The sequence below is a fragment of the Indicator indicator genome, chromosome Z (assembly GCF_027791375.1).
Source record: "Indicator indicator isolate 239-I01 chromosome Z, UM_Iind_1.1, whole genome shotgun sequence".
NCBI classification, from domain to species: Eukaryota; Metazoa; Chordata; class Aves; order Piciformes; family Indicatoridae; genus Indicator; species Indicator indicator.
The window spans coordinates 26,385,046-26,412,443 of record NC_072053.1 but is presented as its reverse complement, the minus strand read 5'-3'; the positions used below and the strand labels follow the sequence as shown (position 1 = coordinate 26,412,443).

The window sequence follows — 27,398 nt, the reverse complement described above, 5'->3', positions numbered from 1 at the left end:
GCTGCCAATCTTCAAAATAACTTGGTATCCTGCGAATGTCATTTTATCACAACAGAACTATGCAAAATATATCAAGTACATGCAGCCATGCATCTGTATTTTGTAGTGAGTTCTATACTGAAAAGTGCGTATGTAGATACATATATATCTACGTATTTGTAGTCAGCAGTACAACAGGGAACATTTACTTCCAGCATTTGTTTGGCTTAGGTAAAAAAGTGCAGTAAAATATAATGTTTAGACTCATTCTGAGCATTCAGAAGACAGCTAGATAGGTTGGGTTGGATATTATTTTTCTGTGATGTAAACAAGCGTACGTTCAACAGAACTGAATGCATTGCAAGGAACTTGCAAGAAAAAGTGGCAGGAATGGGGAATGCAAAAGTAGTGTTAAATTAAAACATAAAAAGGGGGTCAGGTTATTAGAAAAGTTAAGTTTCACCAAAACACTCCTGGTTTTAAAAAAGTAATTACCACACTGGCATGGTCAACCTTTTGAACCTTTTGAAATTCATGTGTGAAAATTTTCATGTGGTCAAGAGACAAAACACACACACACAAAAAAAAAAAAAACAACAAAAAAACAACCCAAACCAAACCAACAACAAAAAATCCACCTTTCAACCAGACTTGACAGGAATAATCCAAACCTCATGGTGACATGTAGCTGCCTGAGACAGCAATGACAAGCCTTTTTTAGAAAACTGGTGACACTACTGAGTAACCTGCTAGAACTGGGAAAGGATTTTGCCCAGTAGCAGAGTTCTGCATCCTGAACTTTGCACAACACATATATACAAGTCCAAGTGTAAACGACTTCACAGCAGCCTTCTTTTTTCATAAGACTTTCCACAATAATGGAGGCCACAAAACTGTATAGAAAGGCCTCTTACATTTACACAGCTCAATGTGAATGTGAGGCTCCTCTGCAATTGATAAGACGCAGCACTTTTGTACTTAATTCTGTTTTGGTTGTTACTGACACGTAAAATGGAAAGACACCTCAAATGCATTGAAATCCCACTTGGTAAAGAACAAGTTCTACTTGTGAGCTTTAAACCTTATCTTTTTCTTTCCCCTTAATAATTTTGGTCCACGTGTTTGAAATATTATGGCTCTATCTACCACCAAGATGAACCCCTAACCTCACTCAGCATTGGCATTAGTCTTGTGCCCTCAAAATCTCCTTTGCTTTCCATTTTCAGGTTGAAGATACTAAAAACATTAATTATTGTAATTTACATGTTATGGTTTTGGGGGGTTTTGGAATGTATTTTTGATTTGGGAGCCATTTTACCTGTCATAACACACTGCAGAGTAGGTAACAGCTGGAGTTCATCAATGAAACATTCACATTTAACAGTACTTAATTAAAGTTGGTCAGATCATCTTGTACAATTTCAGTTCCAGACTAGTACTGTAGTATTCTGGTAAGTTAACAGTAACAAAGTTTAGTATCCAGTAGATTTTTTGATCTCTAAAATACATTCCTTTTGGAACTGGTTCTTTGAAATCAATTTCTCTTCTGGGGTTTGAGGAATATAGAGACAACAATTATTCTCCATTGTCATCGTGTTCATTCTGAAGAAGCCATCCAATGGTAGGAAAAAAAATCCAATGTGGAGTGCACTGTACAGAATCATAATGAACACATGCATTAAAAAGAAAACAAAGAAGAGAAAGATTTCTTCTTTGTTAAGGGGACTTAAATCTTCCTTTGAATATTTCCTTTACTTTTGCAGGAGAAACAAAAAATTAAACACTGCTCTAAGTGAAACTGTATCTAGTTATGGGAAGTATAGATTAACATGCAATAATGTCATGTGTAAGGCGTCCGAAGAGAACACTGAATAGGTAACATTTATCAGTCATTTCCCTGGACTGCATTATTAAAAAAAACAAGCTGTGCATCTACTGCATTACATATCCCAGCATTTTTAAATTTTTACTTTGACAATCTTAGATAGCTTGATCATTAAATCAAGACCTTGCTGCTCTTCACTAGTAAAAGGCAGAAGGGAAAAACCAAAACAAACCAATGAATTGCTTTTCTTGTCTCCTTAGTAAGATCAGGATATTAAGCTCAGCTGGAATACAGAGAGGTATGATAGATTCCAGTTAGGTGTACTTTGGTGTTTCTTTAAGGCTTTAGGCTCCACTGCAAAATGCACCATTCAAAATTCAACAGGAAGATGAATTGAGTAACACTCCTGTTTGTGATAAGAAAACAGTGACATTGCACCAACATGTTGACTACACGGAAACTGGGTAAAACCCAATGATTTAAACAAATGTTAGCCAGCACATAGTGCAGCTGGTTGAAACTGAAACAAGAATATAAGCACATCTGGGCAACACAAGGTAGTTTTATGCTTTCTTTTAGCTGGTATCCAGTGTATAGAACTTACACCATTCTTTAGATTTATATGGAGAGAGCTGTCTCAACTGTTTTTTCTGTGACAGTTGGGATAAAACTCTCAGTTGCATATGAAAATGGCACATCTTCCCCCAATCTGTAACAGATTTCAGTGATCATGTGTTAATATCTCTATTTGTTAACTAGACATTAAAGAAGAGAATGAATCAAAAGCCACAGATACGTAATCAAGGTATTCCAAACCTAATATTGTGCGTTACTAAAATTCATGTCATGTAAGACAAACTGAGTTTAGGGTATATATTCAATGTTAAGGCTGAGATGCTATCACATTTCATTAGGCAACAGGAAACCTCAATGCAGATAAATGTGTAACTGGCAATAAAAGAAATAGACCTATAATTATATAATTAGTATATGCTGATGCTGTGTGAAGCACCCAACACTCTTCTGATTTAATTTGTGAATATTTAACTAGCTTAGTTTCACTTTTGAAGAACATCACAGAGAAACAACTGCAAATCTCAATCTCTTGGATTAAATCTTCCCCATATCCAACATAAAACCCAATACTATGTATTCCAGGTAGGACTACTTCTGGAATAATATCAATTTATACAGAAAGGAAGTTATATAATATACATTTATATACAATAGTCTAAGTTATACTCAACTGTTAAGTTTTATATCTCATAATTTGCTCTTCAGCTGACAAACTTCTGTTGTATATACACAGACAGAAAAAACCCCAAACAGTTTCTACTGAGCGAATTTGTATATGCAAGGCTGGTAAGTTTAAATAAGAGAGTGAAAAAAATTACCATCAAAGATAAACCATAATATTTAAAGTTGCAGCTGATTTCAAGCATTCCTTTTGATAGATTCCTAGTACAGCAATTTTTTAGAAGTATGAACACTCCAAATCTCCTCTATTTATAGGGAAGTTTGTAACAGGTTCAATTGGAGACATCAAAAACATTTTAAATAGACATCACAAGATGCAACTGTAGTTTAAAGGTCAAATTTATTAGGAGATTAAGAGATGTATTATACGTGGACTATAAATATAGCACAGCTGACTTTATTCACAGTCAGACAGCCAATGCCAACTTATTTTGTAGACACCCGTGTTCTCTTGTTCCAAGAAAAGTTTGCACCATAAGACTTGGATTTAGGTTTTGGAATCTTCTTCTCTTCAACATCATAGCTCCAGCCTGAAGATTACAGGGGAAACAGAGGGGTGAGGAGACAAGAAACAGAGAATTATACATATTGCCAGCATACACTAGAGAACAAATGCAACCTAAACCTTTAAATGTTAATGTATTTTGATTCAGGTAGGCATCCACCAGTTTATTTCTTTGTAGTTGGCAGCACAGAATACTGAAATGCCACACACATGACAAATGCCCATTCTCTCAGTTGATAAGACTCCACCATACTATTTCTTTGTCTTTACTCCTGCAAAGAAACTTGACAGCCATCAGTGAAAAGCTCAGCAGGGAACACAGAGTGTCCTGTAAGTTCATGGCTCCATAACTTCACAGCATTACGGAAACACCAAGCTTTGGTGTGTGCTGGGACAGCAAATGAAAATAAAGATAAGAAAAAGTGGGGAAAAAAATAGCATGCAGAAGATAAATCTGAAATGTTGGGGGAGAATTGAGAACTTGGAAAGCTAGAGAAAAAAGAAGGGTGGGAAGATCAAAGAAAGGAAGAGCAAAGAAAAAACTTCAGCATTAGAAAGGAGTTTAATACTTAACATTTTTTATAAGAACATAAATTAGGAGTAAGAGAAAAGGGAATGAAGTGATAGAAGACAAGTAAATTATGTGATTATTTAAGCAAGAGAAATGCTAAAAAATGTCAGAAAAAGAGGAGGTGGAGACATTAGTGTTTATGTAAATCAAAATGCAAATTGGTTGCAGCCTCCAGGTACCTGGAAAGTTGCCAGGGCAGCACTCAGTATTCCGAAGTTTGGTCTCTGGCTGCAACACTTCACTCAAAGTTGAGATACTTGAGTTGAAGTGAGAAGTGGGTTAAGTACGCAGTTTTAACTGACATTAGTAAAAGGATACCTTTCTTCCTTAGTTCTGAAACAAAAACTTGGCAAGTCCCTGATGGTTAACCTATATCTGAACATTAACATTTAAAACATTCACAGAAAACACCTGAGATGTATCTAGACATGTTTTCTAATATACACTAGTTGCTATATTACTGTGCCTCTGTTTTGTGTATTCACAAATGACACGCAAACATTTTGTTCATGCTTATTAGGCTGAATCAATGTTCACTTTCAAGTCAACTGCTCTCTATACAAAATACTGGAAGAGAAGTTTCAAAAACACACTCTTTCCACCTGTGAAAGCATTGGCTTTTGCCTGTTGTTTGGATTAAAAACATAAAATTGAGTAAACAGAACTAGATCCAGAGTCAAATTTTGGTACTGCAACACTGAACAGCATAAGGCCTAACTTTGATCCACTTGGCTGCTGGAATGGAATCTACACCCCAAGTTTCATCCTTTTATATACTAGATAGCGTGCCTCCAAAAGACATTTGCAACTACTTGCACAATGACTTGGTCTGCCATAGCTATCCAAAATCCACAAACTTAGTTACATTTAGCTTTGGATTGCAAGAGGCCACCAGATGTGATGAGGTTTCACACTCCTGACTTAGGCACCTTCAGTGGCTCAGACAGAGTCGAAGTTACTGTTATAAAAATACCCCCATGGGGGAGGTTACTCTTTGCCCCAATCCTGCCATTCAAGCCAAGTGGATAGCAAGCAGATTTCATTGTCTGTGGAAGAACATCCTCATCTCCTGACTAAAGGTTATTGTGAAGAGAAAAATTCTCTGTCCTTGTTACCCAAGATGTATGATTTTAAACAACTGCCTCTGTGATACCAAACAGGAACATAAAGAACTTAAGCTGACAGGCTAAACTTTTAACTTCATCCAATTACAAATATTTCCTCCTTGCCTCAACTTCAGACCATCCTCAGCTGTCGTATTTCAGACAGAGATCTCTCCTACTCTCCTATTCAGTCCTGTTACTCCTGCATTAGAAAACCCAACAGATGTGGCACACAGAAAGATAGCTTGCCTCAGGCTCCCAAGTTCTTAGGTGAGAAAGAATTCTTAGGTTTCCCAATCACATCAAAATACTTGCAATACCTAGGATTTGCAGAAAACAAGCTTGACGCTCCTATGGAATTTTGTAATGGAAAAATTCAGGTTGCTCATGTGGGGAGGACAGAAAGGCAAATATTTGTGTCCCTAGACTTATGATCTAAGTTCCAGTGTAAATGTGTGCCTAAGTTTTTCATTTCTTTCTACATTAATATTGTAAATTTTTTATTTCCAGATACATCTGATACTGCAGCTATTATTGCAGAAAACAGTAAGCCTAAAACCAAGCAACCTTAAATAAAAAATGGAATAATAACTTATTCAAGCCCATATTCGAAGAAAACTTGGGTACATTACATTTATGGTCAACTTAAGGGTGCAAGCTGAGTGAATACTGAACTACTAATACTAAGTCACAGCTTCAGTTTAGTTGGTAGAATTTCTCTATAGTTTGCCTACACAATGGAGATTCATTACTAATTCAGTGAGGGCATAAATTTTCTACACTGAACAAATCAAGTACTTTTCTTGAATGTGTATTTTGAAAGGATAGAACATAACACGTCCAAAGAGATAGCATAAATAGCTCATTAATACAGTTGTATATAGGCTAGGATTCAGGTTTTTTCCTTACAGGCTGCATTTCCCAGGAAATACAAACAGCATGAACAATACAGAAATGTAAGGCAAGCAATATCATTGTCCCAAGTTTTGTATTTGTTAAAAAAAAAACACTATTAAAATTGTACAGTAATGGCAAATATGATGCTCCTACTGATTTCTTGTTGAACACAATTTATTTTTCAAGAAAATTACAAATTATTTTTTTAATTCATTGAAAGAATAATTAAATACTAGCCTTTACCCATTAAAAAGTGCAAATAAACCTCACATTAAATGGTTTAGTTTAATTGTACATGTTAATGTACAACTGTTGCTGCTTTTTGTTGGGTGACATAAACTATGTAACACATCCACACAGTTTGGTCTGACCTAGGAAATTTATTATTTACCCTCGACCGTTATTCCTGATTTTAACTCCATGCAATTTGTCTTCCTCACATCCATGAGAACTAAGCATCAAGCCTAGCTCTTTTAGGAAAATGAAACTAATTTAAAAACAAACAAAAAAACAACCAAAATTTCAGCATTAAAATTCATACCAACTTATAAAAGGACTGCTGAACACTCAGAAGGCTAAGATTATGGATACGTCTTGTGGTACTGTAATTCTGTGAGAAAATACAAGCCTAAATAACCAAGTAAGTTTACAGTCCTTCTGATACATGATTAGCATTAAAAATATTAAGTAATGATCACAGAATCAGAGAATGGCTTAGTTTGGAAGGGACCTTAGTGATCATCTACTCCAGCCACTCCACCACGGGCACAGATGCCTCTCAACTAGTCTCCAGGAAAAACCACTTCATCAAAAAGGAGCTTTGTCCTTGAAGGAGGTTTCCCAGGGAAGTGGTCACAGTAGTACCAAATCTGTCAAGAGTTCAAGAAGTGTCTGGATGATGTTCTTAAAGTTATACAGTTTTAGGGTGTCCTGAGATGAGCAGGGAGTTGGACTTGATGATTCTTATGGGTACCTTCCAAATTCAGATATTCTGTAATTCTAAAATAAATACATTCTCCAAAAAACCCAAAATGGAGTCCAACATAATTACTTGGTAGTCACTTAACTTTAGTTTTTCTAATTATCACTCACAAGAAATACGGTTGTCTTTCTTTTTATTAGAATTCAGGTGCTCAATGTAAAGCCTTCAGGCAAAAATCCCATTGCTATGCAGCAGAGAACCCCCAGACTTGGATACTCTTTAAAGTATCAATATTAATTTTTCTCTCAAGACCTGGGTAAGGTTCAGTTCTCATTCAAAACATTCAGATACTTCCAAAAGCATTGAAAGAGTAATGCCTAGAGGCTGGAACACTTTTGCAAGAAAGCTTTTTCCAGCAACCTTGACAATATCCCGTGTTTGCCTTGTTCCCACGTGCAGCACTAATGGGACTACCAATTTTGTTGAATAGAGAGAAGGTACTGTATCCTCTGTTCATTCTGTTGTTAATACTTTTGAGACAAAGATTCAGAAAGCTGAATCTCTCATACCTAATAGATAAAATACATACCATTTTTTTCAGCAAAGGCAATGGCATCTTCTTTAGTAGAGAAAGTAAGAACCATGTTGGATAAAGGATCGGCTCTGTAAGAAATGCAATGACAAATTTTAAGTACATTTGAAATAGAAAATAATTCTATCTGTATCTCAGCTACTGGTCAAGTGAAGTATTACACAACTTTTTGTAGTATACCAACTCAAAAGCCATTCAAAATCCCTTCATTTTTAATTAATTCCAGGATTAACGCTTTCTGCAGAGTATTGTTTCACTCTTTTGGTCTGTTATACTCCCCTCTCAACTCATTGTAGAAATTAAGGTTACAGATTTTTATTAGACAAACACGTCTAACCACCTGCTGAAGTTAGAATAAGTGTTCTGCACAACACTTTCAATTTTTAAAGCTGTGTAATCTCTCTCTTTGTGGACAATCAGGTTATTTTGAACATTTCACAGAGACCAGAAGTCTGTAGAGCAGCTAGGGAAAGAGTAAGCTTATACAGAAAAGGACAGAATGACAAAGTGAGCTGAGCAAGAATTACCCAAGAGACCAAAAGGTACATAAAAAAGCTCAATGAATTCACCTTTGGCTGAGGTCACAATATCTACATGAACTATTTCAGCTCTGCAAGGAGATTGCAGGTCACTACTGAAAACCAAGCTCAAGAAATGCAAACTGCTAGCTAACTAAATACAGAGTGATTAGCTTCAGATAATCAACTATTCCTCAACAGCATTTCTAAAAGGAATCCAACAGCAAATAGCTATTTGAAATAAATTTAGATCTCAGTTAAAGAGACATACTGCCTTATTTGTTGCTATAAATAGCTCAATTTAAGAACAATGACTGATTTTTTAAAAAAGTTTCTAAAAAATAATCTACAGAACTTTTTAGAGACATGAGATAGCAGTTGTAGCAGCATGATGATTAGATAATGCTTCTCTGAGCTGCACATAAGCCTGGGAGACAACCAGGAAGACAAGACCAAATTGTAAGAAACTATTGAAGATGCTGCCTCTCAACTGTTCTCTCTTTGAAGGGAGAAGGGTAAATGAAGAGAAAAAGCAACCAAAGATACATTGAACTCTCTACAATAAAGGACAAAGCCTGTGACTGGCAGAAAGGGAGGGGAAGAGGGGGAACCTAGCTTCCAGCAAAGACAACAATGTAATTTTATCTGATGTAAACGTTGAAAAAGGGACTCCACTATATATCCAATATATTACCTAATAAGAAAAACCAAACAAACAAACAAACCTAGGATAAGAGTAGAAATAATGCTTTCACAAGATACTAAGATTGGTTCTCTTTATAAACCACATTTACAGATTTATCTTATAAAATCAGTAAGTAGAATTAGGAACTAAAAATTAATCCATGACACGATCAGTGGAGAATCAAGTGACCCAAATATACCATAATATTTTAACAACTTTTGCTGACTGCTATTGTCTTCCACAATGTTGGAAAAATCTTCTCAACACTATTAAGGGCAATAAAGAAGTCTAACTCTGAAGTGTGGTGAGGGACCAGTGACTACGAGTCTGGTGAAAGCCCTCCAAGGACAAAGGCAGTTTGGAAATGAGGATTGTGCAGAAACAATTTGTTGTTTTCCCATGGGATCACACACCTTTTTTTATTTCTTTCCATAAATGAGCTGTGCTTAAATTCATGACAGTCTGTGAGCAAACTGGAGATTAGGATGGCCATCACAATGTCCTGATGGTGTCTGCAAGAGCAGTGCTGTAGGATTTCCTATTCCTACTTTAAACTGTTTTATCAGTCGATGGTTTACAAACTAAGATTCCACATTTTGTCCTCTTATGAGATCTTGTACAATTGAAACTACACATTTCCCATGTTTCTTTGCTTACAGGTTTGTATTAAAAGATGTATTACAATCTACTAATTGGCATTCCTGTAATGAAGCCTCCCAATTTTAAAAAAATGGCACAGGTCCACTTTATTCAGATCTATAAATGGGTGATTTTCACTGAAAAAAACCCTATATCCAAGAAACAAGAAGTGCAACAAAAAAATCAAATGAGACTATGTAATGACAAAAATATAGCAAAGGTATACCGGTAAATAAATATACCAAATGCAGAGAAAAAGCACTCCAATCCCCAGACACTAATGGGCTCTATTCCACTAATCCCATTATATTATTCAAAAGTAATTGTAAACACTTTTAAGAACCATTCTTTGCATAAATTAAATCTGAAGGTATTTCCAGATGTTGAGTGGTAATTTGAAATTACCAGAATTTCCACTAATGTTTTTCTGAGAATTCATTAAAAAATTAACAATTCCAAAGTAGTTTACAAACCCTTAACCTAGCAGTGTCAATTCTCAACACAGCACTTGATTTTTGGCCTACCTGGAGCTTGCTTACACAAGAAATACTCCTTTCTGCATCCCAAAATAAAAACAGACGTGGAGAAGGGCTCACTCAAAACATTAAATTCCCACAAGAAACTCAATAAAGGACAATTTAACATACAGGCAAAACCTTTATACCATGTCTCATTTTTCTAGGTGGCTTACTTAGCATAAATGGTGATATTTGTTTGAAAGGTTACAATCCACTGTTTTGGCTGACAACACAAAAAATTCCACCCAGAAAATAATTTGTCTGGGAAGGTTAAAGTCAATTAAAAAGCAAAGGAGGATTAGAAGAAAAAGTAAATTCAAACTAACTAAAGTCAAGTTACTGGCACCTGCTACTGTGTTACAATCTGTGCAGTGATATAAATAGATGATACTTGGCTAGACACTTGGAGGGCACACAAAATAGCAGGAAAGAGGTACTGCTGGTCAACTGTCTATCAATTAATTTACACCCAGTGAAACAACCTGGTCATTACTTGCTAAATGTAGTACCTACTTGCAGTAGTGGAGTCATACAAAGCAAGTATGTATTAAGTCATTCAAATCTTATTCTCTGACACACCAATTTAAATATGAAACAGTGAAAAATCTTGGACATGCTTAAGATAAGGTCACTGTTACATGGAGGCATAAGGTTTTAAAGCAGGTACTTTAAAGGACTACTTAAATACAATTAACACTTCAAAATGTTGTATTTTTTCTCATCTAATGACAATTAACTTGGTTTCCCTGATGCTTTGCAATACCAATGTAACCAAGATATTACAGATTGTGAGCCCCCACAAGTTGTTATGACAAACATAGGAAGATTTGATTTCAAAGGTATTTTGAACTGGTACTTCTGGATACATTTATATGATAAACAAAAAAAAATTTAAAATTTCTGTTACCAGGTTTAGAATGTTAATGAATCTCAAAAAAAGGTACACTCAAATTATTTGGTATTTAAAGCTTTTTTCATAGAACTTTGTGTTCTTTGATCATAAGTGCTAATGTGATTGCAGCCAGACCTTTTCAAAACACACTGTACTCTTTCTGAAGTTTGAAAAATCATGTCTAGTGTTTTCATTTTGTTTATGTAGAACAATAAACTTTTCTGAATAAACCTCCAAAAAGAGCTTCAAGTCAAAATTAAAATACTGCCAGGAGAAGGACTATACTAGCACAGTCCTGACAGTTTACAGGAATTGTAACCACACTGTAAAATGTAGGTAGCATATTTATAAAGAGGAAAAATTATTAAAAAATAATTGCATTCAAGTCATATTTATACCTCCAAATTAGAGCATATTTAGCTAAGATCAGTCCTTTTCTGGATTTTGGCATATTTAAGAGTTTTTACTGTGATCAATCCTTTGCTGGATTTTGGCATATTTAAGAGTTTTTACTACTAATATTAGAAACTTTCAAACACATGGTGTAGTATTTTAATAGGTTTGTGTTTGGTTTCTTTTACATTAGTTATGGCTCCATTTCAGATCTTCAGGATATTTATAAAACTGTAAAAAAAAAAAAAATCCAGAAGCTAAGTACTGTTATTTGATGTTCAACCAAATTTAAAAGACACAACTGAGAGCTGAGAAGGTAACTAATAACCTTCCTTCCCTGATGCTGCTGTACAGAAACAAGTGTAATTGTCGACATTTCTGGTTGCTAACAATTTTCCCGAACCTTTTGAGATTATTTTGTGAGCTAAAATCTCCTTTTAGTCGTAAAAAGATCATTAACCATATGACTAACAAACCAAACCCCCACGTACTGTAGGTACTGTTAAAATGCAGGTAGATTTACAGGTAGAAATGGTATTTCAAACTTAAAATTTGTATGATTAGTAAGAGTCAAAGATAGAATAAGCCTTTCCAAATTCAGTAACTACTCACGTAGATGCCCAACCCATTAAGGGGTTCTCCCAGCGCTCCCTGTTGTCAAATTCCATCTTCCATTTCTTTGTATTGTTAACTCCTGCCTGCATTGCATTACGTGCTGGAACAAAAATGTGAACTTTTCTGGTTTTGATGTGCTCATCTGGAACACCAGTTAAAGCAGTGATATCCTATGAAAAACACAATGGAACTTGTTAAAAAAGGGTTCATGTAAAAGGCTTGTAAAATAATGCTGCTCATGCTTTTAAATATGATTTCATGCTTTATTTTTAGAAGTTAAAAAAAAAAAGTAGAAAAGAACCTTATGAGTTCAGTTGTACAAAAGAGAGGGTGATGCACATCGGTGCTGCTACCATTCTGCTTCTCCTGGATGAATGAGATTTTGCATGGATCATTTCCGAACTTGCTCATCTCCAAGGTACACAAACCGCTAGTGTCAGAGGAGACACAGGACATTCCCTACTGTCCTCTGACCACAGCTGCAAAGTCATGAATGCTCCAACTTGCATCAACTAAAGCAAATGCAGGAATGTATAAACTCTTCTTTCTCCATTGAAGAAAATACCAGAGCACAGACACTGACAAATTCCAAAATTTTATATTACCATTAGAAGCCTAAACTTTGTATCAACAGAACTATTCATCAAAATCTTAGTTAGCCAATTATGTTTTTCAGTGTAAGTGCTTTAACCTGGGTTTAGTCCACATAATTAAAAGGCACCAACATCCAGACTGACTCAAGACCCTACGCTTAGCATCAAGGAAGAAGCAGGAGGTTATCTTTTGCACAATAACCTATTGATTGAGACTGCAGACCAAGTACTAAAATGCAGCTCTCTTTTTTTCTCCGGCCACTAGTTATTACATATAATTGATCCCCTATTCGTGTTTCAGGCTATGAGTATCAGCTTTTTAGGGTTAATTCTTCTGTTGGCGTGCAAGATCAAGAGAGAAATATTTCATACTGGCAACGTTGTTTGATATTTTTTGTGAAGGACAAACAGATTGAGGAGATTCCAACCTTCAAAGAAAAACAAGGCTTGTAACATTGTATATAGTCAGTAGGAGGATGCCCTCCTATACTAAAGCTTGGCTTCTGAGCCCTCAACAAATAAACCTAACAAAGATAAAAACCAAAGGATCACAAAAGAAACCTAAAAATATTAACTGACTTTAACAAAGAATAAGGTAGGGAAAAACCTCACAAGATTTCTGAGAAAAATTACCCTCGGCAGCATCTGATACAATCAAAGTGAATTTTCTTGCTAAAAACTAAACAGTAATTATGTAAAATTAACTTGTCAGTTCACCCTAGTAAGGAGTGAAATCAAACATCAAATCCATCTCTAAGGATGCTAAACTATTCCTGTTCCCTACATAAAAGGCCAGTGGGAGCTCCTTGGTCTCCCTCCCTCCTTCCCCTCCCCTCCTCTTTCCAGGAACAAATAGTAAACTGGTAAGAGTCAAAAAACTGCAGCAAAACTTTGGCCATATTGAACTCACCTTGCCAGTCCTGCCATAACTTGAATTAATAGGCAGACAAGTTTAAATAAAACACTGTGGCTTTACATGTCTCTAACTACTCACTTTATGGGATTTTGGTTTGTGGCAAACTTAAAAAGCTCCTCCAAGTTTAAAATACTTAATTTGTATTTGCAATTAGAACAGCAGGGGAAACAAACAAGCATACATGTCAATTTTCCCACTTCTTGCATTTCTACCCAGACTACCTCAAGAAACTGTCAAAATATCAACAATTCCATTATAAATGCTTCCACTAGGAGCACGTAATGTTTATTTTTAATTTGAGTCTAGCAGTGATATGAAACTCTACCAGTCACTGGAATGTTGCAACACATGAGTAGAACACCTCCTGACAGACTGGCATTTCTATCCGTTGAATCTTAAACCACAGTTTTATAAGGAACTATCTTGAATTTTTCTTATTTGAATTGGCAAAGTGCTTCGTTTAACAAAAAGGGGATTTTACATGAAGTAAATTTTGGTGGGTCTTCAATATTTCAGCTTGCCTGTTCAGAGGAAGAGGCTACGATGTAAGCTTTTGTTTCTACATTACTAAACACGGCTATCAAGAAAATCTAAGAATATTCACCAAAAAAATCCTTTTCCCCCTCTGAATTAAACTGGTATTCACAAAAATTCTGGGTTTGTTGTCATCAAATACCTCTAAATATGTAAGTTTCAAAATAGCTCAAAAATGAGGTTGTTTTTTTTTTTTCCTATTATCACTCTCAGCAACTTCTATGCCCCACATTAATTTTATGGTTCAGATTTAGAGGTTTTTGAACTGTTCCAGAATTATCCGGAATTATTAAAATTAAATGCTGTTAATTAACATTATGGAAATATACAATTTCCGCTTTTGAAGCCTTAACACCAGAGAACTATAAAAATACTACACATTAGTGCAGACAAAATACAATTAAAAAAAGAAAAGAAAAAGTGGTAAAACCTAGCAAATGCTATATTTATGAGGTAACTGTGGTAAAGAAATGCCTAAACTTGTTCATCTGGACGAAAACAAAACCAAAACCCCAGACAAACCGCAAGTCCCTTCAAGACATGTTTTCTCGGGCACTCAGTTGGCTCAAAATCAAAGTTATTTCACTATTAATATAGGATCCATCCCATAAAAATCTTTTAAATGTGAAAACTAAAACCTGCCTACTTTCTGAAACTAAAATATTTACGTTGTGTTGCTAGTACTTCACACTTTGACTCATGATAGCTAAAGTTTCCATGCCTTCTGGGAACTTAGCAATCGTTTACTGCTATCTTCCCCATTTTAAAGCTGGCAATTGAACAGACAGTTGTTAGGACAATGAGTTTCTGGTTTCTGAAGCCCAAGTTGTCCTGACATAAAATCACTGTTTTTGCTTGCTGTAGACATGTAAGGTACTGTAGCATTGCTGAGCTGTTGCCAAAGATATGGAATAAAAAGCCTTGGCATCTATCACATACTTGACACCTAAAGAGCACAGAAGCTCTAAAATTCCTATTCCCTGTAGGCGCACTCTTAGTCTAGACAAACTGATTTCTCACACTTTTAAAATGCATTACAACACTCTATTGTGATCATTTCATCCACACAGCTCCAGCTAGTGACAGAAGAACCTGTCCTTTAAGCGACATTTCAATGGGCTAAAGCTCCCGCTCCAAGATGCCATTAAAACAATATAATACTTGAAAAGAACTATGCTGCACTGGGTTGAACTCTTTACTGTGTCTTCAGTGCTTTGTTCTGAGTTCAAGTTCTCATTGAAACTACCTGTGAACCAGCTTTCCAAAACAAAGATGTTTTTGACAGCTGGTTTCACATGACTTATCTTTTTTTTTTTAATGTGTTTCTTGCTGTATTAGGATATTAAAATATTAGTGAGGTGTTCAGCATTCAAAATTTTCAATAATAAAATTTGAGATCTGAACTGTATAGGTTTGCTTTACTAAAAATCAAGAACTTTGGTTCATATTTTTAACATGTTACCATCTAAAAGATGCATTCTGACATTCTGGTTTTCTAAATATATAGAGAGAGGATTCTTTTTTTTTTAATAGCAACATTAAAAAAATTCAAATATTCATTTTGAGGCAGTTTGGTTCTTCTTATAATAACTGAAAAAGTACAAACCACTTTTATTAAACTGCAGAAATCACATTGATTTGCTTACAAATGGAGAGAAGGGTTTGTCTTTATTATAACCTACACTATTTGTGAGCATCTGTCATGGTGGAAAGCCTAATGAAGCTGTTCTGGAAAGAGCAATAAGAAATGATAAATGTGCTGTACAGCAGAGAGAAAAACTAGTTCACAGAGGCAGTGTCAATGAAAGCAGTATTTAGAATGAAGATGACATTTAAAGGAAATGAGAGTTTCCTTCTTTTTAAGTACTAAACTAACAGAAAAAATTCCAAAGTGAACACGAAACAGAACTCTCTAATTCCAGGGACAGAGACAAAATGATTCAAAGCACCTCTGAAAAGAAATGTTTAATAGATGGGTCAGGTGTGCATAAAGGTGTCACATTCCTGCTATGACATTTCTTTCTATACACAGACAAAAACTGTACATAACCACTACCAACTATCTACTGTTTAGCACACCCCCATCCCTCTTTTTTTTTTAAATAAAGGAAACAGGGAACAAGCAATGGGAAGTTGATGTCAAAACACAGAAAAACCTCCCAGCAAGCTTCCAGCAACCACCCAGGATTTAGAGTCTTGCTAGCCGCTCTCTTTTCAATACCAGAATTTCACACATTTCAATGACCATTATGACTTCAAAGAATCAAATTTTCATCATTGTCCATCATCTGCCGGTTGATTTGTATAAAGGAGTTCTTCTGCATGCACTCCAGACAAAGGACTCCTTACTTTCGTGGCTATGTATCAAGTTTAAAAGTTCTGTTTGTGACAGTTGTGTCTGTGGTAAATTAGGGTAACACTGAAGGAGTGCAGCTGCTCTGCAGGAGCCTCCTTTTTGGCATCATTTCACTTAAATAAAAACTGAATAATTAGCTTCTGCCTTTATTAAACTGCAAAAATGCCACTGGCCTTAGTAATTACTTCCGGTTGCCCCACCTACTTAACCTCAATAGTTTACACTTCTTAGAAAGGAGGGAAAGTAAAGTTTTCTATACTTTATAGTAGCTTACAACAGCTTGCTGTCATCCCCACCCCCAACATGCTTTACTAGATGAAGTGCATAAAGTTTTGCTATAAATTTACGTTGCAATATACTTTCGTTAAGAGCTATTATATCTAAGCACAGAACATCTTGCATAATACCCACAAAATAGCTGCCGTGAAAGGAGCTTTATATTTAGTGTGCTCAGGCTGTAAATCAGGAGAACATTTATGTTTCTACACTGCAATACTGTGTTTCTGAAACAGATGTAAGAGAACAGAATCTACTATGCAAATCGTCAGTGGAAAAAATGGAGCAGAATGAAACAAACGTGGTCAGACTATTTATTTGAAAGCTACAGACATAACAAGGGGGGAAAAGCATATTTGCCCTTAGGAAACTCTGTATCACACAGAACAGAGTTTTCTTTCAGCCTTCACAATCATTTTGCATTATCAAAGTAATCTTTGAACAACATGGTGTTACTCATAATGTGTTCTACCAATCTAACCATCCTGCAGAACACCTAATAAGGAAATTGAGAAAAACAGTGAAAGAACTCTACGTTTTAAAAAAAATCCCAACGTTGTAAAGAGGAAACAAGATACAACAATAGTAATGATTGAACAAAAGCTTCTAATTAAAGCTTCAGTGTTTTGCAGAAAACACTAAAGAGAAACTGGATATCAAGAAAGGGGTATGCTGAAAAGTGGGTCTAACATAAGAAGAAATTGTGACATTACTGGAATAAACATAAATCCATTACAATACTATCATTATGCTAAGGAGGTGTCAGCATCCAAAACATTTGCAAATGCTGTTAGCTTCAGCAAACTCCATCAGTTTGCATTTCACAGTTGAGGAGATAATACTCTAACAATGATGATGGAAAGCATTCTGTGTTTTTGCAAAACCTCCTTGAGAACTTCCCTGTCATTCCACTGCAATCAGGCTCACTCACCTTTCCCAATATTCTGCATCTATAGTGTTATTCCATGCTGTTTGCACTAGATACTACAAACGTAATGTCATAATAAAAGCACACATCATTAAAACAACACCACTTGGATTTGTTCAGAGAGAACATGACACTAATAAGTAGAAAACTTCCTCCTCTAATCCTTCTTTCATATCTTAAGACACATTATTTATAGTCTGCATTAGATTACTAAATTCTGTATTCGCATTTGTCTCCTGCAAAAAATCACAGAAAGATTGTATCTATAAAAGTGATTAATGGTAGAAGTCATTGCATAAGCTGATGAGTAGTGTTTTTGTTAATTGGAAGCATCAAAATAAACATGCATTTCTCTTGACACACATGCAAAAAACACCTAGCATTCAACTTGCATTTTTGATTGACAGGTAAGCAACATTTTAGAAACTTAAAAATGAAACATTCAAAACACAAGTCCCACATCCAGCACAGAGGGATATTTCATGCTCAGGATAGTTTTTCTGCCAAGAATCAAAGAGCAAGAAAAAATGATTAATAATTAATAATGTATTCTTTTCCTGTAGCAGAATGTCTTAGTTTTTTAAGTCTGAGTAAATATCATTAAATTAAAGAGAAGAGTTAAAAAAAAAAAAAATCTGGGTTTACACTCTGCAGTTTCTCTGTATCAGTTAAATTAAGAAAACTATTATTAAATGGTGGAAAGGGTGGGCAATCAGGGAGAATAATACAGCTCATAAAACCAGACTGATGTGGGTACTAGTCATCAGAGACTTTAGTGTGGTCATGACATTCTTCAGGTTGAGGAAACAATAAACACCACGCTCATCTCAAACAAGGTAGAAAAAGTCTGAATTACAGATCTTGTACACTAATTTTTTCTTGCAACGCAGCCAGATTCAGGGAGAACATTCTTTCTAGAACTCATTCAAAGCATATATAAGCAAATTTTTTGCTTTCACATACATTAGTGGCTGGGGTTTTATTACCTGCAAGTCATCTAAAAATACCATTTTCTACAGTGCACAATTTTCAAGCAATGTACAAGATCTTAGCAATCCTCACATTAAAAAATGTGCAAAAAATTCAGATAAGAACAGGACCACAGCAAAGTTTTTAGACTCTAAACTTTCACATAAATGAAGAGGTAGTCTTAGTCTATCTGCATTTAGAAAGAGGTATAGATACTACATCTTGGTTGGAAGCTCTAAAGGAAACACAACAGTAGTAGTAGTACCTAGAGCCTGTCTCAAATAGCTAGCTTTGTACTGATTCCTCTGATTAGTTCACTTTTCTCTATATTATTAAATAAATAACACATTGTAGTTCACTTCTAGTTTGGTGATGTTATATTCTTTCAAATAAAATTTATTAAAGTTGCAGTTCTGAGTATTTATGCTGCACTCCTACGATAAATTACAATAAGCAGACTGGCTCGCAAAGCTAAACACGGTATTTCAAGAATATCTTGGTGAATTATTCACTAAACATGATTCTTGAATTTGCAGTCTATAAAATACAGTTTCAATTGTGGATACCCAAAGCTTCAACCAGCAGCTCACAATGGAGTCTTCCATATCTTAACTGACTGCCAAAAATTTAGGCTATTCTTGAATATTGGGAATATTTTCTCTATTTTTTCTGTATTTCTGATGTCACTTTAGTAATGTTCTTCATTTCAGCATTCATTAAAAGTTACCTGCATTTACAAAATAAAATACAAGTACTTGACCCAAGTTGATTTTGTAAAAGTTCACATTTTTCAGGAATACTGTCAAAAAGAATAAATTTAACAGTCCTGATCCATTTTATCCCCATCTGTGAACCTTATAAAGCTTCCTTTAAAACACCTATTAAGAAATTTTCTAAATAAGGCCCAGGAAAAGTTCCCAAATGTTTCAGCACTTGCAGTCTTTGGATGCGAAGGGGTCTATTCTGTGTCAAATATGTGGCTGAGATGCCTTTGCCATTTTGTGGAAGGTTTTTTTTCCAGTTCAACCTACACAAGACCAAATAGAACTTAAATTTCAGAGCCTAGCAGTAAACTGGGACACTACTTACACATAACCAGGGCAACTGTTGCTGTAAAGCAGGACACCTTGGCCAACTCAAACTCTAATATGGACAGCAAATATCCTAAAGTTTGAGCTGATGTGTTCAATTTGGATGTACAGTGAAGTCTTAAGACCTAGTAACTCTAATAAAGCTTCCCTATGATGAAGCTGTAAGAAAGATTATTACTACAGTACCTGCAACATCCATTGTGGATGCACTTTCAACTAGCTAACAATCTCCTTAAGCTGGCAGCCATGTCAAGGAATAATGAAGCATTTAAAAAACATTTTTATTATTACACATTCTGGTGCTCTTTTCCTTTCACCTCCTACCTACTAATTTCCTATCTAATGTTAGCTGTGGAACACCATTTAACTGTAATGGTTAAAATGTAATCAACTATTTTGTTTTTATTTATTAAAAAATAGATTCAACAAAGGTAGGGGTGAAAAAAAAAAGGCATAAAGTACCTTAGTTCAAGTTAGACAACTTGACAATAGTGTCAAAGTAGCACATGATTTGTTACTGAGAACAGTACTGAGAAATCCTGAGTTGACGTAGACCAATGCCTACCTTATTCTCTGTTCTTTACATCTTTATAAAGAAACTTATTTCTGTAACAGATCTTTGCCACATAGTAACAATTAGTGTTTTGAGACACCTGGGTGAAAACCTGAGGTAAATTCTCAATCAAGAAATGCTATTTTAGAACGAAATCCCTGTTGGCAAATGCTTTTTAGAAGAAAAGTGGCATTTAAGAAATTATAAGGAAATTGTTAAAAGCTGCCCCTTACCCTACTGCAAGACTTAAATCTTCTATGAAATATGCACAGGCTTTAAAAGTTGAAAGCATGTACTAAATAGTCTACACAGTTTACATAAAAGGCAGGTAGTGAAGCAAGAGAAGAAATGACACAGTTACCCTTGTTAAAGAGATGCACAATAGAGAGCTGTTATGCAGTGTTAGCATACTGAAGGTCTACGCCTCAGTGATGTTACGGCTATTAACAGCTTAAACGTTCACTGTACTTTGTTAATTAGTGCATACAGCTTCTAAGCCTTAAGTGTGTTTTAGAAAATTCTTTACTAACAATAACACAGTCATCACTCCCTGGTGGGGATGGAAGGGTTGATGTGGCTTCAATTGTTTCAACATCATTAATAAAATAAGCAGCTTAGTACTACTAGGCAAACTGTTTAAATTTATCTATATGGTTAGTTAAAATGGAAGCTTTCTGTAATTTCTTAAAAAGTTAAATGATAACTAGAAAATATGAGTGTTACTTCACAAAATGTCTGTCCCTGTAATTTATGCTTTGGCATTTATACGCTCGGCCTTTAAAGTTATTTATAGGAAAGAAATGATGGTCTTATGGTTCCTTGTACATTGGAAAGAAATCTGTCACCAACTAAATTAAGTAATACACTGCATCTTTCAGCTTTCTACTCTTGTGGAGAAAAAAAATCAAAGGACAGCAAAATGTATAATCGTGTTTACTAAACAGTGATTTTAAAAGTAAGAATTTGTATTGGAAACAGACATTACAGAGGACAGTCAACTTCCAACTTAATCACAGAACAAGAATTAGTTGACTCAAGAAGGCTTTCAAAAGGAGTGGACATGCAACAAAAATAAATAAAAAAAAAAAAAGGAAAGCACATCTAAGGGAAAATACAAACCAGAGGAATAAAGAGTAAAAAACTAGTGCAAAGTACAATTTTAACCTTAAAAAAGCTTCTGTGTGGCTAACATGCTACTGAGCGAAAACTTTAAAATACAAGATTTATGACGTCTGCCTTTACAGAAAAGTACTTTTATACATGAATATATGTGCACATCTATAAAATGAATCTGTAAGGAAAAACAATCCATTTCTTCAGATCCGTTTCTTCAGATGTTTGTAACCTGAATTACTTACAATAGTCATTAAAAAAGTTTTTTGCAATAAAATTAAAATATCTTTTAAAAATTATTGCATTCAGTATGCCTTATCAGAATTTTATAGAAATTCATTATAGCTCAGCTTCTTCATACTTGTTACCACAGTTTTCAGGCTAACAGGCAATAAATAGGATAAAAGTTATTTACCCATTAATTAAAGACTTTCTTACATATTAAACATAAGCCAGTGAGCTTTGTGAAGTGAATAGAGCTGAATAACCCAAAAGGTAAGTATGAGATTGAGCAATTTCTCTACATTGTATGCTTGATAACACAAGAAGTTACATATTAAAACTCCGTATGTGAACATTGGATGCTCTCTCCGTGGTCCATGTCTCCACTTAACACAGGCTAATGTTCTTAATTTGAGAAAGCAGCCATGAAAGTAGAATCATAGAATCAGTCAGGGTTGGAAGGGACCATAAGGACCATCTAGGTCCAACCCCCCTGCCATGGGCAGGGACACCTCACACTAGTAGTTCAAACATACCTCAAGAACAGCCATCAAGAAGTGGAAGAAGATCTAGTTCCACTTCATCATTGACCTTTTGAGTAGAAAGCATCAGTAATGAAGAAGCATTTCTTGCAGCATGACCAAGACGTTCAAGGATTCCTACAGGATTACTGGGATTTCCAGACAAGGGGAAGCTTCTCCCTGCTGGCTTGATTAAATTACTCAGCTAGAACTTCATGACTAGAAATAGTTTTCAAGTTTGTACACAGAACTTTCTTAGGCCAGGATTTGTGTCTTAGATCTACAATTTAGATATATTTTAAAAACGTAGAAAGACACATTTCATTAAACAGAAAAGCAGGAAGTGGTTATTAACTAATTCCTGATAGCAAAAGAATTCATATAATCTACAGAAACATTTCATAGCAAGGGGTATTAACTTAGGTGTTCTAGAAAAGGTTCAGGTAATTGTACTGTTATATGAGAACACAAAAACACTATCTAGAGTCTTTAAAAAAAAAGCAAAACTACTAAACAAAACAGGTCCAAAAATGAAGTTACTTCTTAGTACTGTTGATTAATAGACTATAGAAATGGCTTGTTTTATTGTCTCTAGCAGATTAGAAACATTGCTTGCATATTTAGACTTATAAAACCAAACAAGTATTTACATGTTGAGTAACCCTTTGGAAGCCAGACAAATTAAACAAGGCACAATTATACTTCATTAACTTCTGAGCAGCCACCACCGCAAGCTTTTAAAAACTAGTATTCTTTCACAGAAAGTGAAATACTGCGTAATGAAACAAACAAAATTGCCTGTGTACTTTTCAAAGAGACATACATATTCTTTGAACCAGTGCTCCAGACTACAGCCTCGAAATTTTTGCACAAGAATGCTTCAGGAAGGAAGGCCAGACAAAGCACACACTCAAAACATTAGAAGGTTATGTAACCTCAATCTCAGACACTCCTCCTTCCAATATCCAGCAGAGATAGCACTACCATGCACCAAAAGAGAAGGCTCTCAGACAAGGAAATCCCAATCCTTCACTTTATCATAAAACTCAAATAAATCTGCACAGCTATGAGAATGTGGTCCCTCTCATTGATACAACTGTGTATCACCTCATACAAGGTTCTTGGCTACTAGCAAAACCTGTAGTTTTATAAACTGAAGAGCAAAAGTACCTCCTGCTGAAATGTAGAACTATAGCAATATTTATTGCTCTTCAAATACAGCTGAAGGTGATGGCAATTTCTTTACTTGGACTGCCAGAGTTAGAGCTTCTTTATCATGGGGAGTAACTTGTTGCCTGCAGACATTCTTGCAGAAAGTTCTTTATTGGTATCCAGCCAACAGAGTTTTCTAAACCACCGCAAGTGTCATCAAACTACAATTGCTTATACAAACAAGTTGTAGCAAGCAGTATAGGCTGAACTAAACTAGGATATTCCAACTGAGGAGAGATTTAATTGCCGGACAGCAAAACAGCGGATTTGCAGTAGTGAAAATGTGTACATAGCTAGATAATATGGTAACTACATACACAACTAAACATGAGTTTATACTGTATTTAAGGCCAAATGCAATTTATTTATACTAATGCCTACTTATTTATACCAAAACCGAGAAAATAACTGCTAAGAAATAAATTTGTGCTGTGTTAAACCAGTCTGGTATACATGAAGTGAGGATGACTACCATCCCCAAAATCATCAAAACCTTTAAATACTAAATTTCACACTAGCTCCTTGATAAAGTTATTCAAGGCTACTCCAGAGAGTAGTATTTCTTAGTCTACACTTGGAGGCAGGGAGGAAGTGCAGATTCACAAATGAACTATCAGTGACTATACAAAGTAAAGTTCTTTAAGTGTAACTTTATGCAAGTCTATTCTTCAATTAGACACCTGTTATTAAAGTACACGTATTTTCACTTGCCAACAGTCTTCTCTTTTGAGTATTTTGTTTCTACTGAAAAACTACATTTAATTTTGAAACAGCTCTAGAATGTGGCTTTATACCCTAAACATCCTCTACACTGGAAACCAGCATCATTCAAGCACTAAACATCCCAACTACAGATGACCAAATGCAAACCAAACACTAAGCATTGCACATGAAGTGAAACAAGAGGATAAGACACACTATGCTCCATATTTTATAAATTAATAGCAAATATATTTTCTTTTATTTGGAAAGCAGATACAACAAAATTCAAATAAACTGGTCACCTGCTTACTTGACACAACTGTGATGGAAGAAATTGCTTCTCCAAACTACAGGCTTCAAATACAAGGGCATTTTGCCCAGAAACTTTCTCAAAACATTTGCAAAGTAAAGGGTGGAAAAAAGCACTTTTATTAACTTTATTTTGCATAAAATTCTTATGAATTTTTATTAATTTTCATTTTTCTGAAGCAAAACACAAGCTGCTGGTCTAATTCAGAGGGTTAAAAAATAGAAGGAGCACAACCTACGAGAGAAATTTGGGAATAGGGGAAGGGAATGGGTAACAGAACTCCCCAAAAACTTCCATTCCAGTACCCTGTACAATCTGAAAATGACAACTCCCTATCACAGAGCCATATATATACGGTAATAAAAATTGCTAAGTTACATTCCTCATCTAAAGAGGAATATTGTTCTGAACTGAATCCTTTAAAACAATATGTTGAGTTGCAGTTAAAGTGGATGAAACAAAGAAAACATTATTCTAAACGCTTCGTTTCCATAAAGTTACTTTAGGAATAGATTGAACAAGTACAATACCCCCAGTATTCCGAAAAAAACAAAACACAGAATATCCACTATATCCTTATTATCTAACACAGTGGTAATGCCTGGAGAATTCTTGGCTGAACAGTGGGTTTCAAGAAAAGGAAATCTAGTGTCTGTCTTTGACAAATGCACACTTTGCCAAGTGTTTCTCTTCACTGAGTTACAAAACCAACTCCTATACACAGTTTCCAAATGCAACGTCACACTGTTTCACATGCAATTTTATGACACATTGCTGCTTTGGGTTTCAGAGTAAAGTATATACTCTTGGCTCTTGGGAAAGGCTGCTAGCAATGTTTGCACTTTGAAAAGCATGTTAAAGCTTGATTTGCTATGTCCTTTATTTCACATCAGTGTAAAGTGTAGATTATCAAACAGACATCTGAAGAACTATAATTCCAGTCTGTTTTTCACTTTTTTTCTATATTTTATTTTGAACTACTGCATTATTATTGTTTATCATAGTAAAGTCTATGCTTTTCTAATCAAACAAAGATTTTACAATTTCACTAACTTCTAACCATAGCCCATATTTGGATTTGGATAATGAACAAACTATGACTCAGTCCTGAAAACACCACATGATGTTTGCTAATAATGCTGTCTTTTAGAAAAAATGGACTCAAGACTTTCCACAACTTTTTTTTCTTAAGAAGTTCATGTTCTGAGAACCATATGAACACATTGCTACTCCTAGATTATCCAGTACTAAACAAAACAGACAGTAACTGCTACCTCTGCTACCCTGGCACCTGTTCAATACCAGACAACTTTTTCAATTAAATTAATTTTACTAATATCCACTATGAACCTCCCTTGGTGCAACTTGAAGTAGTTTTCTCTCATCCAGTCACTTTCTACTCGGGAAAACAGACCAAGCCCATCTGGCTGCAACCTCCTTTTATGTAGTTGTAGAGAGCAAGAAGCTCTCCTCTCAGCCTCCTCTTCTCCAGACTAAACAAGCTCAGTTCCCTTTGCTGATACTCACAGGACTTGTACATTAGACCCTTCACCATCTTCACTATCCTTCTTTGTCCAGCACCTCAATGCCCTTCTCGTAGTGAAAGGCCCAAAACTGAACATGGTATTTGAGGTGCACCTTCAAAAGCACCAAGTACAAAGGGGATGATAACTTCCCTTGTCCTGCTGCCCACACAATTTCTAATACAAGTCAGGATGCTGTTGGCCTTCTTGGCCACCTGGGCACACTGCTGGCTCATATTCAGCTGACTGTCAGTTAACACCCTCAGGTCCTTTTCTACCAGGCAGCTTTCCAGACACTCTTCCCCAAGCCTGTAGCATTTAATGGTGCTGTTGCGACAACCATGTGGTCCAATGTGTTTGGCCAGCACTTGGCCTGGTGGACCCTCATACAATCGGCCTCAATCCATTGATCCAACCTGTCCAAATTCCTCTCTAGAGCCTCTCTGCCAGAAAGCAGACTGCTGCCCATCTTGGTGTTGTCTGAAAGCTTACTGAGGGTGTCTTCAATGTCCTCATCCAGATCATTGGTGAATATAATAAACTGAGCCCTGGAGACTGCTACTTGTGACCGGCTATCACATAGGTTTAACGCTATTCACCACCACTCTTTGGGCTCAGGCATCTAGACAGTTCTTTTACACAGTGAGGAGTACATCTGTGCAAGCCACAAGCAGCTTGTATCGGTTTCTTCAGGAGAACGCTGTGGCGAACAGTGTCAAAACCTTTAATGAAGTCTAGGTAAACAAGATCCACAGCCTTTCCCTCATCAGCTAAGTCCACTTCTTGATCCATTTTGTCTCAGACTGCTGCAGTCTGGTATACACAAGTTATCTTTAGTGAGTAATGCAGACTTCGTCTACAATCAAAAGCAAACTGGCCCTCTGCTGAAGTTCAGTATTGAGACTTCTGAACCATCAGAGAAAAAAAAGTTAATTACCAGTATAGACAAAGCAAACCCATTTCAGGACAAGTGCTGAAATGTCAATAGTGTTGCAGTTAGCCTATCATGTCTGTAAGAGTGTCTATCCCTACATGGTCTCAAAATGCTCCAAAAACTACTTTAGTAGTTTTACTAGAGGGACCTTTCATAAGGGTACCTAGCAATAGGGTGAGGACAAATGGTTTTAAGCTCAGTTAGAGTAAGTTTAGACTGAATCTTAGGAAGAAGTTCTTCACTACAAGGGTGGTGAGACTTTGGGGGTGTTCAAGGCCAGGTTGGATGAGCAACCGAGTCTAGTTGAGAGATGTCCCTGCCCATAGTGGGGAGGGTGAAGTAGATGACCTCTAAGGTCCCTTATAACCTAAGCCATCCTATAATTCTATGATTAGTACCATTTCAGTTGTACTTGATAACAATGCTCTCGAATACTTAACTCTGTGTAGCAACTTACTCCATTGTACCTTGGTCTGATACAGAATAAAACCAGGTGTGAGATGGCTGCAATGAACAGCAGTCTTAACCACACTTCCATATTTCTTGTATCTCCCCAGTGACCAAACCCAACTGCTCTTGCAGTGATTTTTGCTTTGAGCTACAGCATACACTCTATCAGTGGAAAATTCTGCTTTAGAGAAGCAAAGGATATTTTGTGGCAGTTGTTTTAAAATTAAAACATTCTTGCAATATCTCTCTCTGGTGGAGACCAGTGACAAGAGGCTCTCCTCAGG

General features: G+C 35.8%; 1 protein-coding gene across 1 annotated transcript in view; it reads right to left on the bottom strand.

Annotated features, from left to right (window-relative positions):
- Positions 1 to 3,392: 3,392 nt before the first annotated feature.
- NDUFS4 (NADH:ubiquinone oxidoreductase subunit S4) overlaps positions 3,393 to 27,398 on the bottom strand; it is a 48,560-nt gene continuing 24,554 nt past the window's right edge. The window contains exons 3-5 of the mRNA XM_054397736.1: positions 11,909 to 12,081; positions 7,649 to 7,722; positions 3,393 to 3,591 (exon numbers count right to left, since the gene is read on the bottom strand). Of these exons, the coding sequence (XP_054253711.1) occupies positions 3,488 to 3,591; positions 7,649 to 7,722; positions 11,909 to 12,081 (351 nt within the window). The 3' untranslated portion in view covers positions 3,393 to 3,487. The remainder of the gene's footprint in view (positions 3,592 to 7,648; positions 7,723 to 11,908; positions 12,082 to 27,398) is intronic.